We start from the raw sequence: 13,814 nt of genomic DNA on the forward strand, positions 1-13,814 counted from the left end.
CCTATATCTGGCCAAGTCTTACTGAGGCCCCCTGTGTTACGCAGAGGCCCACGTTCAACAAAGGCCAGAGAGACGGACAGCTGCTGGGAAATTCAGCCCTTCCACAGGCCCCACGTGGGCAAGCCAGGGAGCAAGCCCCGTCCTTCAGTAAATTATGAAGCAGGTGGCCAGGTGCCTGCCTGGCGGTCTGAGGCTGATCTTCACTTTGGATGGGGGAGGATGTGGGGACGGAGACACACTTTCCCTATGAAAAGTCAGCTGGCTTACCTCTCAAGTAACTGCTGTAGTATTAACTTTTTAAAGGCAACTTTTTATTTAGAAATGATTTCAAACTCACGGAAAAGTGGCAAGAATAAGAAAAGCACACAGAACACCTGTAGGCCCTTTACCCGAATTCACCTACTGTTAACACTCGGCGGGTGCCAGCTGCTCCCTCATTTGTGCGCTTTCTCTCTCCCTCCCCACCCTCTTCTCTGTAAGTTCTTTTTTGAATCATCTGATTGCAAGTTGCTTACATCTTAACTCTTTACCCCTAAATACTTCAACGTGTATCTCCTAAAAATAAGAATGTTCTCTTATATAACCACAGTACAGTTATTGCTTTCAGTAAATCTAACACCAGTACAATAATTTTGTCTAATCTAGTGTCCATAACCCAATTTTGTCCATTATCCCAATATTGTCCTTTACAGCGTGATTTTCTTTCATACAGGGTCTAGATACTGCACTAAGTCTAGGTACTGCAGTCAGTCCTCACACCTCTTTAGTACCCTTTCGACAGGTTTTGTCTTCTATGATCGTGACATTTTTGAAGAACAGTTACTCCCTCCTCGCTCCCAGCATAGCTGCACACACATGATATCCTCTGGTCTCCCCACTGCTTATCATTCTGATCACCTCATTCAGGTGTTGTCCTAGTTCTCCACTCTATAATGACTGTGTTTTCCCTTGCAGATCACGAGTGATCTGTGGGGGTCACTTCAAGACCATGCACATTTACTGCTCCTACTGAAAATTTTCCTACAGATTTGGCATCCATCGATGATTCTAGGAAGTTTTACCCTGAGAACTGTGTAACAGCAATCTTTTTAAAGCATCTTTGTCTCTGGAAAAGAGACCTATAGGAAGTATCTAGAATGGTAAAATATAACAAGATGATATGATTAACAATACACACACACGCACGGGAACTAAAAATACTGTGATGTATGGATGTGGCTTTGAATGCAAAGAAACCTGCTCTTGTGCCACAGAGGAAAAGCTCCACTCTCTAATGCCAAGGCACATAAGGACGATCCTATGCAGGCGTCCCTCATCGTACGAGTTCTCACTATGCTGACACTCACTATCTGAACTCAGAAATGGAACAGATATGTTTTCATAGGAGCTCCTAGCTCTCAGAAATCTGTTACCAGCTGTCTGAAACTTAGGAATTAAACAAATACAGAAAATTTGGCATCTCTCACTATCCAAATACAGAATTTAGGCAGTGAGGGGTGGTTTGTACTTTACAATAAAATAGCGTCCCTTTGAGATTTTGTGTATTGAAACTTGGATGGAGAATTGTAAATAAAGAGAAAAGACACTGACTTGCAGCTCTCCTTCCCACCATCCACCTGGGTTCTTTTTTCGGATCAAAATCAGCTGACCAGGGGCGAGAGTGAGCTGCTCGGGGCCGGTGGCGGTGTATGAGGCAATAACCTGGGCAATTTCTGAAAAACAAGATCAAACATGGCAGTGCACTGTTAGAGTCAGCAGGAGAATAGGGCGAGAAGATGTGGGCGCCTCCCAGTTTCACAGATGAACACATCAAAACCAATGTATTGGGCTGGATTTCTCCCTGAATCGCCCCTGTTCCCAGAGCTACCAGGCAGACACGGCATTCAAGGGCTTGGCTGATCCTCGAGCCCTCAGCGGGCTGCAGACTCCCTTGTCATCCCGTGAAACTTACCAACTTCCCTCCACAAAGTCCGCTCCTTGCCCACTCCTGGCACCTTCTGTCACACCCCTCCCATAATTACCGGGAACGTCCTGAGGCCACAGGCGGGGGCCTCATTCGCCACCCACCCTAGCACAGCAGCACTCAATGGCTGAGCTGCCACTTTAAAGTGACTAGAGGACTCCATAGCTTTCCCAGCTGCCAAGTACAGCAGAAACAGAAGCCTGTTTTCCTCAGAAACCACTGGGAGCCCGGTAAGAGCTTATTTCTATGTTGTTGCTGCAGATTCTGACTCCCAACGACACAGCCTTCTTCTTTATGCCTCACATTTTGAGTGATCCCTGAATATCAAGGTGCAAATCATGGCAGGGAAAATTTCTTTCTTTTTATTTCACATTATAGGAGGGACCTGGAGTTAAGAAGGGAACTTTATGCAAAAACAATTCAGCACAGGGAAAAAAATGTAAACAGTTCTGTACTTTTCCTGAATGTGAAAAGTCCCATGGGAAAAATTCCAGCAGTACCACAGACCAGACTCTGAAATACACATTTCCCCTGGCCCAGGAGATCGAGTATGAAAAAACAGAACCCTTCTCTGCCTGAGTTCTGGCACATCTGCAGCTACGCTTTCTGAACTTCTAGAAGCAATACAGAACAAACTGTTCTACTCCTCTATCCTTGCTCTCCAAGTGTGGTCTGTGAAAGAAAGGAGAAAAGTAGGAAAGAAGGACAGAAGGAAAAGAAGAAAGAGGGAATGAAGTAAAGAAGAATGGAAAGGAAGAACGCAAAAAGGTCCCAGGTTCTGACGAGATTGCCTACTTTTCTACTCACTCCAGGGAACGAGTAAGGCTCTGGCCCTTAAGCAAGCTGCTCTCTTCCTGTTCTGCATGCTATCAAGGGTTGGCCACCAGGAGAGAAGCACCCGGCAGTCATGGTGCAGGCCTGGCCCTGCCTGACGCTTTGGAGAGCTCGGGGCAAGCAAGAAAGGCCACAGCACGGTCTACTGGCCCAGCCTAGGCTCTGACTGGGAGCTCCAGTTGGGATGTCTGCACTGGGATGAGGATTCTCTTGCAACAAACCAAAGACCAGCTCTTGGTTCCAAGAGTTTATGGCTTGAAGAAAGACCAAACTAGTGTCCTGTTTGGCACTGGATGTTCTTGCTCCTCATGGGACCTGGCATATGCAGCCAGCAATCTGCCCCAACATTCTCTGCGGTCTTCTGTGTCCTTTCTTGCTAGTTTCAGTGCAAAGTAAAGCCCCCCTGGGCATCATCTATGAAATATCTGGACCCTCTGGAATGACAAATGTTCAAAACTTAGAAAACTTACACTTAAAACAGAGATTTGGTGGGTGGTCCAATGTATCTCCTTCCATTGACTGTATTTGTCTGACTAAAATAAAATCCTAGACTATGTGAAATTTCCCTTTCTTTTTCTGGCCATGTAAGCCCAGTTGGAACCGGGCACCAGACAAACAAGCAAATCCATCTCTTGGCATTTCAGTGACTGTTTCAACCTGTAATTTCCTAAGGATATGATAGCAAAAAAGCTCAAATGACCTAGACCAGGAAGATGTGCCACAGAAACCATATTATTTCACATCCGCTTCTTTTCTTTTTCGTGCTATTCATAGCACATGTGATTTTATTGAAATAAACTAAAACACTTTGGATTCAGAGGTGTGACTATAATTTTGTACCTTCAATGTGTACCGAGGAAAACCATCCAATGGCTTCTAAATTAATGGGACCTACACTCATATAATATCTGTTGCTCCTCTAATCTTCTCCATTGTTTGTGTCCTGGGAATGCATTATTAGGAAATGAAAAAGGGCTAACCAAGCCTAAGAGGAAGACGGAGAAGCAGCTGAGCCCATAATCCTACAGCTCCATGTATTATAACTTTCCAGTATCTCGCCTGAATTATTTATTTATGTATTATTTTATTTTATTTTTTGAGATAGAGTCTCATTCTGTCGCCCAGGCTAGAGTGCAGTGGCGCAACCTTGACTCACTGCCACCTTGGCCTCCCAGGTTCAAGTGATTCCCCTGCCTCAGCCTCCCGAGTAGCTGGGATTACAGGTGTATGCCACTATGCCTGGCTAATTTTTGTATTTTTTTGATAGAGACTGGGTTTCCTCTGTTGGCCAGGCTGGTCTTAAACTCCTGACCTCAAATGATCCACCTGCCTCGGTCTCCAAAACTGCTGCGATTACAGGCGTGAGTTACTGCGCCTGGCCTCACCTGAATTATTTCTCGACAACCCAAGAGAATATTCTGTCAGGTGACATCTCCACTCTTCATGTGTGAAGCAACAGACGAATCTCATAACCAAGTGAAATTATAAATGGACTCCAAGGAAAGGACTTACTCTCACCACTCTTAGGAAAGATTCTTTTTATTTTAGGCTTCTGGCCCTAATACACAAAGATGGGGAGCAACTATCAATTACATTCAAAACATTGAAAAGTAAGCATCAGGGTTTGTAACTTACCAGGTTTTTTTCCTAAACTCCCTGTTTTCCCAGCAGTTCCAGAGCCCTTAAAACAGAGCAAAAGGTCTCATTTGCATGCTGAAGTTTTGATCATGCAACTTTAAAAACGATTAATGATGACACAAACCCGCTTGAGCCCCGAAGCCCCATTTTTCATTCTGGGAAAACACAGCACTGTATCACCTGACACAAGGATATAGATTAGGAAAACATGGGACAAAATAAGTACTTTAAAACATGTGGCTTTTACTCGTTTCTATAAGAGAAAAAAACAGCAGAGTATGGGGCCCTGTAAGAGCCCAAAAGGCTCCAAGCACAGGCACTTCTTGGACCTGGTCAAATCTAACAGGAGGTTCCAGGATAGGAAGACTGTTAGTTTACATCCTAAATACTAAGCTCGGGCTTATTTTCACATGGTTAATTATGAAATATTTCACATATAAAAAGTACAGGGAATATAACTCATGAGCCTACCACCCGGATTTAACACATTAAAATATTAATATTTAGCACATTTGCTTCAGGAGCTTTCTTTTTTAAAAAACTAACACAGTACAGGGACAACTGGAACCTCTCTTCCCCCATCCTATTCACCCCTCTCTATCCAAAGAGGCAGTGTCTGTCCTGTGTGGCCTTTCCAGTCAATTTCACAGCATTTATACACTGAAATTTCTCTATCAATGCAGAGAGGCAGAGCATATTTCTTCCCAACTATCAAGTGTTTAAAAAGTGCTCTGGGGTTGAATTCCTCTCTGGGATACTCATGGAATTTTAAACCAGCCAAGTAAGCCAACAACAGAGACCACGAGAGGCAGGACAGGAGCCAGAACAGAATCTGTTGTTACAAAGTGCTTTATTCTAAATTAATTTATGCTTGAGTCTATCTTGCAGTAAATTAAGTATTCCAATTAAAACAAAACAAAAGGCTTAGTAAACTAAACATGAGTTACTGAAAGAATAAAAATATGCCATTTACTACCAGGAACACAACTTACAGTCTCTTTACCTTGCTTATTGAAATTTAAGAACCATTTACCAGGAAAAGTTTGGGTTAAATTTTTACACTGATTCTGCTTTATTAACAAACAAAGTTATACAATAGCAATCTCTCACTATTTTTCAATAGGCGGCATATCAAAAAAAAGAGGAATACCAATGAAATAAGACTCCAGTGACCACTTAACTTTCCTAGTACAGGCTTAGAATCGACTCCCTATACTCCATAAAAAGAACAAGGCAATTGGCAGTACCCAACAGTAGAGTTCAAGTAGTTTCAATGTGCTCCCTTTGAAAAACCCCAGTCAGTCCCACAAGCTGGGATGGATTCAGAAGGCCATGTTCTGTCCTCCTAGCACCTATAAAGTCCCCCAGACTGTGCCCCAGACCTGCCCATACAGAGAAGGGAAGCAGGATGGGACAACTCTCCCCATGCCCAGACATCAATTCTGGTATCTGAAGCTGGGTCTGGTGTTAAGTTTGGTCAGATATTTTGCTTTTACACTGAACTCTGTATTCAAGCAGGACAAAAGAGCTGAGTTTTCAGATTTTTTTTTTTTTCATTATTATTGAATAGTATCACTAAATGTGTATCTAAAAATTTTTAGTACTGCTAGTTCTTCTGTGGCTAATAACTTAAGACTGTGGTTAAGAAAGTAGCTTACACTCCACTTACCTTAAAAAAAAAGTCACTGTGTTTTCCTAACATTTATTTCGGATGGTTTTATTACAGTAGAAAACTGTAACTTATTAAAATACATTATAAGTAATAACTTCAGTATTTTAACTGATCCAAAAAGTAAAGTCACTTTAAGAGTTTTCATGCATGGTAATAGAAATTGAGTTTGGCTTTTAGGGTTTTACCCAACTCCCCTGAAATATCATCTACATGACTCTCATTGGACTTGACTTGCTGGCCTGGAGAAGAATTTAATTCTCTGTTTCCAGGTCTGAAAAGTCCAATACACCAGATGTCTCACAGGGCAAAATTATTTTCTTCCAGGCTTCTGCCAAATTCTCCAAGGGTGGGCAGACTTAAGTAAATCCATCCATGGGAATTCCACTTAGCTGCTCTCAAGACCGCAGCAAGAAAAACCAAAAAGCAAAACAATGCCACCCCTTAAAAAAACAAAATCCAAGCAAATAAAATCATTTCTGGGAGCTGCAGGAGAGGTGAGCAGGCCAAGGGCAGGACTACTAGAGCAGGGCACCAGGCCCAGCCTCGCCCCCAGAGTAGCTCCAAGCACATGGAGCTGCACATGGAAGAGCCCAGTATACCTTCTACTACTGGCATTTGAAATAGAGAGAGAACTTTGTCCACTTGCTAACTCCTGAGAAAGCAGCCCCTACAGGCTCCCTGCCAGCCTTTTCTCTCTTAGTACCTAGGAGGTATGAGGAGAAAAAGAAAATAACTGTGAATTGACTGTCAATGCTTAAAAAAATGAGTCAATTCTTGTTGGTTTTTTAAAATGTGCACTGGATCTGTTAAATGACTCCATTTATACCCTGAAACTCTCCACTAACATGCAAGTGGCTCCTACAAGACTGACTCCCATACTCTGTGGTAAGTCCAACCCACCATTCCATTAAACTTGCACTATCTTAAGACCACAGTTTATGTGATCAAACTTTTAGGGCTCTATTTAACAACAGTGGGAGCCCTTCCAATCTATACAGATAATAGCACTTAAATTCAGTCCTGATCGACGGAGATTCTAAGGCCTAGTCAAAAGTGTACCCATCTCTTAGATCTTGTGTCTTTCTACTGTGTGGGCAAAACCAGAAATTCTAAAAACTTTCTAGTAATACCCAATATTCTGGGGCGATTATCACCAGAATACTTCTGTTCATACAGGTGAAATCTTGCTATCATTCTTGGGGCATTTAAAAATCAATGACCATAATGATCTAATCAAGAAAGTTTACTCCAAAGCATAAGTCGGTTACATGCAGGAAGAGAGCTTAATACTGAACATGATCCTCCCAGTTGATGCGGACCAGCCCCATCACACTCAGCCTCCACTTAGCCCTGATGCGTTCTGCTTGGGGGGAGCCAATGCTTACTCCGCAGTGCCAGATAACAAAATCAAACAATGACAGGTCACACTGGATTTACTGTCACATTCCAGAACTTAGCAAAACCCAACAAAGTTCCACTGTCAAACATCGTGACTCCCCGCAAAGAGAATCACTGCACAGAAAGGGAGAGGAAACAGTTAATGTGGGTTTACCTCTGAATCTTTAAGCCTCACATAGTTAGAAGGGAAGACTCCGGACTTGTCGCCCACAGTTCCTGTCCACCAGTCACCATCTTTCTTGGTAACCAAAATCACATCCCCTTGCTGAAAGGTTAAATCTCCTTGCTCAGAACTCTCGTAAGTGTACATGGCAATAAATTCTGGTGGGGAGAAATATTGAGATACGGAGAGAGCTTGATTGTTTAAAGAAATCCCAGACAGCTTTGCAAAAGCAAGTTTACGAATAAGGAAGTTAGGACAAGATCCATTCAAGAGAAAGGCTAGTCACAGATAAAATACAGAGCTGCAGAATACCCTGGGCTCCACATTCCCCCAGTGCACATAAAAGTTCAGTAGCTGCAGACAGGGAGACAATTCCTGGGAAGACCCAGACACAGGAACAAAAAACCCAACTGCATGTTTACCGACACTGGAGTATTTACGAGTGATCTGTCATTTAGCGTCATGATTTATTTTTGAATGAAAATGGTTTTTACATTTATTTTTAACTAAGAGTTACACAATGCCTCCTACTCTGTGCTGAGCACTGGGTCAGATGCATTCAGATGCAGGCTCTTGGTAAACATATTAAATATGTGTATTTCAGTTTTGAGGGTACCAAGTCACAGTTTTAAAAAATTGTTAGACAGCATATATCCTTTGCGTAAATTAAATAAGACATACTTTTCATTAATCAAGTGCCTGAAAACTTATGTCCTATTGTGCCATATACACAATATGATAGGAAGCTGTTAGAACACAAAATGAGTTACACATATTATTTAGTTAAAAATGGGCATCTAGTTGTCATTCAAGAGCACAAACAGAGAGGACTGATGAGAAAAGGAATGCCCAACCCAATCCCAGAAAGCCTTTCAACAAGTTAAAAAGACAAATCCCAGTTTATCACATTTTATTATCCATGTCATTTAGTCTTAAAGAGTAAGAACTAATGTTCCTTTGTGTCTTGAATTTGAAGGGTGTGCATTACAGAAGAAACTTTTCTTTTTAATTAGACATAGAACTTTGCATCACTCTTGGTGGATTTTATTAAGGCTTAGAACCAAATCACACTCTCAGAAAGACTACCAGACACAAAATCCTACATGGAGGTTCTAAGCACAGGATAAAAGATTTACAGAAAGATGCACACGCTTCTTGCTTCCACTTTTTCTCCATTTTATCCTAGGCTTTTGTTTGTATTTTTTTAAAGCAACAGAAAAATCACCATTTACCCAAAAAGTTGATTTTTATGACGGACAATGTCTGTTTCTCTCTAAACCTCAGATGATGTTCCTTTAATGTCCAGCCTCGTGTTGAGTAAGAGGCAGGACTTTTGTGTGGAGAACTCCTTCGGTTAATTATCAGAACCTCTGCAGGAGGTACTAATGAAAACTAAAACAAACAGACAAAAACACAAAAACCTCTAACCCTTGTGCTCACGTGGGCAGCCCCTGGAGCAACAAGGGCCTCCTTCAGCGCCAGTGTTGACCTGTCAGCGCCGAGGCCAGCAGCAATTGCTGGTGGAGAGCACTGGGCCCCATGGCAGACACAGGTCATTCAAACGTCCCAGGGAAAACAGAAGACTCTCTGTCTTTAGCCCTGAGGCGCTGGTAACACATACCTCCACAGTGAAAATTGGAAAAACGATTTCCCACACAAGGAAATCAAAGTTTGGTGGCTTTAATAGGGTCATTCTTTCTTCATTAACAGACTCATTTTTCTGATTTCTCCATACTCTCACCCTTCCCTTTTCATTCTGCTCCCTGTTACTGTTCTTTAGATCATATTTGGCCATTTAAGACAGGATCCTTGGCCATCAATACTTTCCCCAGTGATTCCTCAACTTCAAAGTTACTTTCTTTAAAATGGATCCAAATTCTGAAGTAACTTTCCAAATGCTTAAGAAACTTCAGAAACATGAACTCTGGCTGAACTTGGTATTGCAGTATAAAATATAAAGGAGACTGGGAAGACCCAGGCTGGCCTTGCCCTGCCTGCCTTGCAAAAAGGCATCTGAGAGTGGCTTTAGGGTAACAGTGAAACCCTGAGTCATGATGACAGATAGGCAGAGGTTCCTCTTCAGCTACCCCTTCTCAGGCGACATTTCAGAGGGCACTGGCCATCCCCAAGCCAGTATTTTAAAAGCGACCCAAGCCAATCACCTATTTTATCTGGTTTACAGTTTACTTTAAATTTGATTATGTTCAATGTGGTATTAACAAGAGGTTCATTAATAAACAAAACTAGCTTTTCTCAGAATTTCTAAGGTTAATGTCCTCCCACCCCTTCACAAAGCCAGCAAGTTTTCCAGATATTTCTAATAACTAAGTCATTTCAAAACGGCTGTAATAAATACAAATGAAGATCAGAATTTAACTCCATCATGCTGCCCAATTTTAAGTATATGCATGGTTCACTTGTGACCTATTTATTGAGGCCTCAGTACATGTCTCGAAACAAATAAATAAACATTCTTCCACACTGCTATTGGATGAGGATGCTCATACTTTATGTGGCTTTACCAGTAATCCAGGGAATGAAGCAAAAACGACATAAAAGTAGTAGACATTTACTGAGCTTTGTTCTAAAGGCCTTCTGCATATTATCTCATTATCCTTGTAATAATTTCCTACCTCAAGGGGAGTTATCACGGCCAATTTACAGACAAGGAAGCTAAGGCATAAACAAAATAGTACTGTTACTAGATGGGTGAGTCAAGATACAAGATACTCCAGCCCTCCAGTGAGCCTTGACTAGATATAACACACCAAAGTTTTTTTCTTTCTTATTTTTTGGTGAGGTGCGTAATTTGCTTTTTACTAAACTAACTGCACGTGCTGTGTTTAAAGAAGCTTTTTGCCTTGTTACCCTAACAGTGGATAAAAAAGTCATTAAGATAATGAGAATGTATAAAGGGAACTCTGTTAATCATTTGCATGGTAATAGCAAAATTAGATGCTGGATTTTTTAGTGATGATAAGGTTTTATAGCTATGCTATGAACTAAAAAAAAATTTTTACTTTAAAAAATCCTCTTGAAAAAAGAACATTGTTACTGTGAGTCTGAAATACCATTATATCTTAATCCTCGCTGTCTCCACCTAGAACAGCGGTTTTAATAATTCTATTTTTCATTGGGCAAGGTTTCTAAGGAATGTAACAATCTCATTATGGCAGACAAACTATATAAAACATTCTATTCTCATGTAATGTAGTCAAGGAACCTATAAAGAATTACTATAGAATTGGTTAGTTATAGCATCTGTTAACTACAACATTGGTCAGACGTCTACACAGAAAACCCATCTAACTCAGGGAGCTCTCTCCAGATAGGATGTGATGATGGCTGTACTGAATGTAAAAAGGATGTGAGATTTTTGCCATGAGGGTCTGAATTACATAGGTTTTGTTCGGTTGGCATCCATATAATATCTAGGATTATGTCAGCAAGTAGAGATTGAGAAAGAAAGCAATAATTTGCATAATAAACACTCAAAATGATTTTTTTTTTTTTAGTCCTAAATTGTCTGGTTTGGTTGTTTTCATGGAGCACATAAACTGAGTTTCAGTTTCATTTGGGGTGGTACAGATGGCATTCATGTTACTGTGAGCTCTACTGGTCTGTGTAGTTACTTTTAAAAATGAAATACTTATCTATGAAGTCAGATGAGACTAGACTATGTTAGATGAAGCAATGACCACAATTTAGCTATAGAGATGCTTAGAAAACTTGATTCTTAGTGAACTAAATGGGTCTCTTGTAAAAGTCAAAGGGCTCATAATAAAATATAATTAGAAAATTCAGTTTTTGATGATTAATATGTCTGACAGTATTTTCCACGAAGTACTCTGATTCTGTAAAGAGGTAAACTTTCATTTTACTGTAGTTTAATATACTGATCATAAATGTAGTCTATCTTAAGATGAAATTCAATCTCATTTCAAACATTTACACAATGTCCTTGACCCTTCTGAAGAACATAATACAACTCAGGCCCTCACCTTCTCCCGAAACGACTGGCTTGGCTGCTGGAGAGGCTACTCGCTTTAGACTAGCAGGACTCTCTGAAGAACCAGAATCCATGCTGCAATAAGGGAAGAAGAGAGTATTTTAATTTTTATCTTCGAAGAAAATAGTGCAACTGACACTGATTTTTCTGTTAAAACTGCTTAACTTTTAAAACTTTAAACAATTCACAGCTGAAATAGTTGTACTTAGCTAGTTTAAAAACACATAATTAGGTAATACAGAGGCATGACTCTAAGCTCGCATTGTTATTTTTCAGCACTTTGCTATACTGGACACATAGCTTATGTACTGGTTTGTTTCAAGGCAAGACTGACCGAGAGATGCTCATTGAATATTTTTGCTATTTTCATCTTCTTAAAGCTCATAATTTGTTTTGAACATTAATATGGTTGGAGGAATTAACAACCTTAGGTTCCATGCTATAAGACCCTAATGAAAAAGACAATTAAGTCCTCTGATCATTTCCCCAAATCCTTTGGGTTTCTAAGTATTCACACATATCTGGTACAGCACTGGGTAATAAGCATAAAGAGCGTCATAATCTCCAACTAATGCACAAGAGAGTTCCAGGTCTCAGAGCTGAATTCCTTCTTGCATAAGGCAATGAAAAACAAGGCACATAGGTTTTCATGAGGGAAGAAAGAATGAACTTATCTGTAAAGTTCCCTTTTGGTACTCTATATACTCTAACTTTTGCAGTTAAAAGATCTAGAAGACAAACTAATCCCGCAACGCCTGTCTGTGAATCTTAACTAGTGCAAACAGTAATTTAACGCCTAGTATTGTTTTCATCAAATACAAGCAGATAAATACAAAAATACCTGGTAGATTTCCTTATGGGCCCTGAAATGAGTTTCACGTAAGACTTGGGGAACCAACCCTTCTGACCTTGAACTTCTCCAAACCACCACATGTCTTGCTGTTCCAGGACGGTGATGACATCATTTTTGTTAAAATTTAAATGGTTGTCTTTTTTGGCTCTCCAAGGATACAGGGCTTGAGCTTGTAGCCCCTCCACCTTTTCACCCTTGTGTGGAATGACATAAAGGACCTCTCGTTATATTGCAGTTTGTTATCAATTAGGGCAGACGTGAACATGGCACCTCTCCAACAAGCACAGGGCAGACAAGCACACGTGGCCACAAAGGGCCCTGAGGCAGCACAGCAGGAGGGCTGGATGCTTCACTGTTTCCCAACAATTGTTTATTTCCAAAAGTGGAGGCAAAAGCCTGCCAGTCTCTTCACAAAGTCATTGTCTGACTATCTATAACTCTCTATTTCAACAAGCCGGGAGGTCACAAGTATTCTGTTGCATCCATGTGCCTTTTAAATTTTGGTTCTATTTTCACTCTCAAGTTGCCCAGGATACCTCCCCATTTCCAATTTGACTGGTATTTTTAGTGGAGGATTAACACTGGAGCAGAAATTTTATGAACTATCATGAGATCATTAACTGGCATTTTAGTTTAGGTGGACCCAGGGAAATAGGTCCTATCTGGATTATGCTTGTTTTAGTTCCTTTTCAGAGAAAACAGGGATTTGGTGAGTATAAATTCATTGTAATTACCATTTATTGTACATCTACATGCTGCCCCATGAGATTACAAAAATGAAAAAAACAGTCTCTGCCTCCCCCAAATAATTTAGGGAAAAGCACTTTATTAACCATAAAACACTATAAAGGTGGGCAGTATTATTATCAAGTAACTCACAAGTAATGGGGAAGAAAGAGATAAAAACAACCATGTGTACCACCTGGCAAAATGCAATATACTGAAAAGGAGTTCCTACTATTCACTGCAGGAATAAAGAGGAAAGAGGGATGAATTCTGCCTGGGGGCGTCAGGGTAAATGTCACAGAGGGGGCAGCATCTGAGATGGGCCTTGAAGGATGAGAAGGACTTTGACAGCTAGGGCTTCGGAGGAAGGGCACTCCAGGCCGAGGGTGCAGCATGGGCAAAGGCCTCGAGGTGGAACACTGCATGGGGTCCGGGAAGAGAAGCACAATCCGGGGCTGCATGTGGCCTAGTCTCATGGAGGGGTGGAGGAGGAGGTCAGGCTGGAAAGGCAGGGTAAGGCATTTATTATCTTTTAAGAAGCTCTAGCATTAAACCATT

At 41.0% G+C, this 13,814-nt stretch overlaps 1 protein-coding gene across 4 annotated transcripts in view; it reads right to left on the bottom strand.

Moving 5' to 3' along the window:
* The window catches only part of ITSN1 (intersectin 1), a 242,715-nt gene that overhangs the window by 58,770 nt on the left and 170,131 nt on the right, over positions 1–13,814 (bottom strand). For 3 of the 4 annotated variants that reach the window (XM_023190769.2, XM_023190748.3, XM_023190755.2), the window contains 5 exons: positions 12,519–12,724; positions 11,670–11,752; positions 7,660–7,826; positions 4,433–4,478; positions 1,591–1,712 (listed from right to left, as the gene is read on the bottom strand). In XM_023190769.2, coding sequence (XP_023046537.1) covers positions 1,591–1,712; positions 4,433–4,478; positions 7,660–7,826; positions 11,670–11,752; positions 12,519–12,724 — 624 coding nt within the window. The remainder of the gene's footprint in view (positions 1–1,590; positions 1,713–4,432; positions 4,479–7,659; positions 7,827–11,669; positions 11,753–12,518; positions 12,725–13,814) is intronic. The other variant, XM_023190761.3, reaches the window with a different exon arrangement.

This window comes from Piliocolobus tephrosceles, chromosome 19, assembly GCF_002776525.5.
Source record: "Piliocolobus tephrosceles isolate RC106 chromosome 19, ASM277652v3, whole genome shotgun sequence".
Taxonomy (NCBI): domain Eukaryota; kingdom Metazoa; phylum Chordata; class Mammalia; order Primates; family Cercopithecidae; genus Piliocolobus; species Piliocolobus tephrosceles.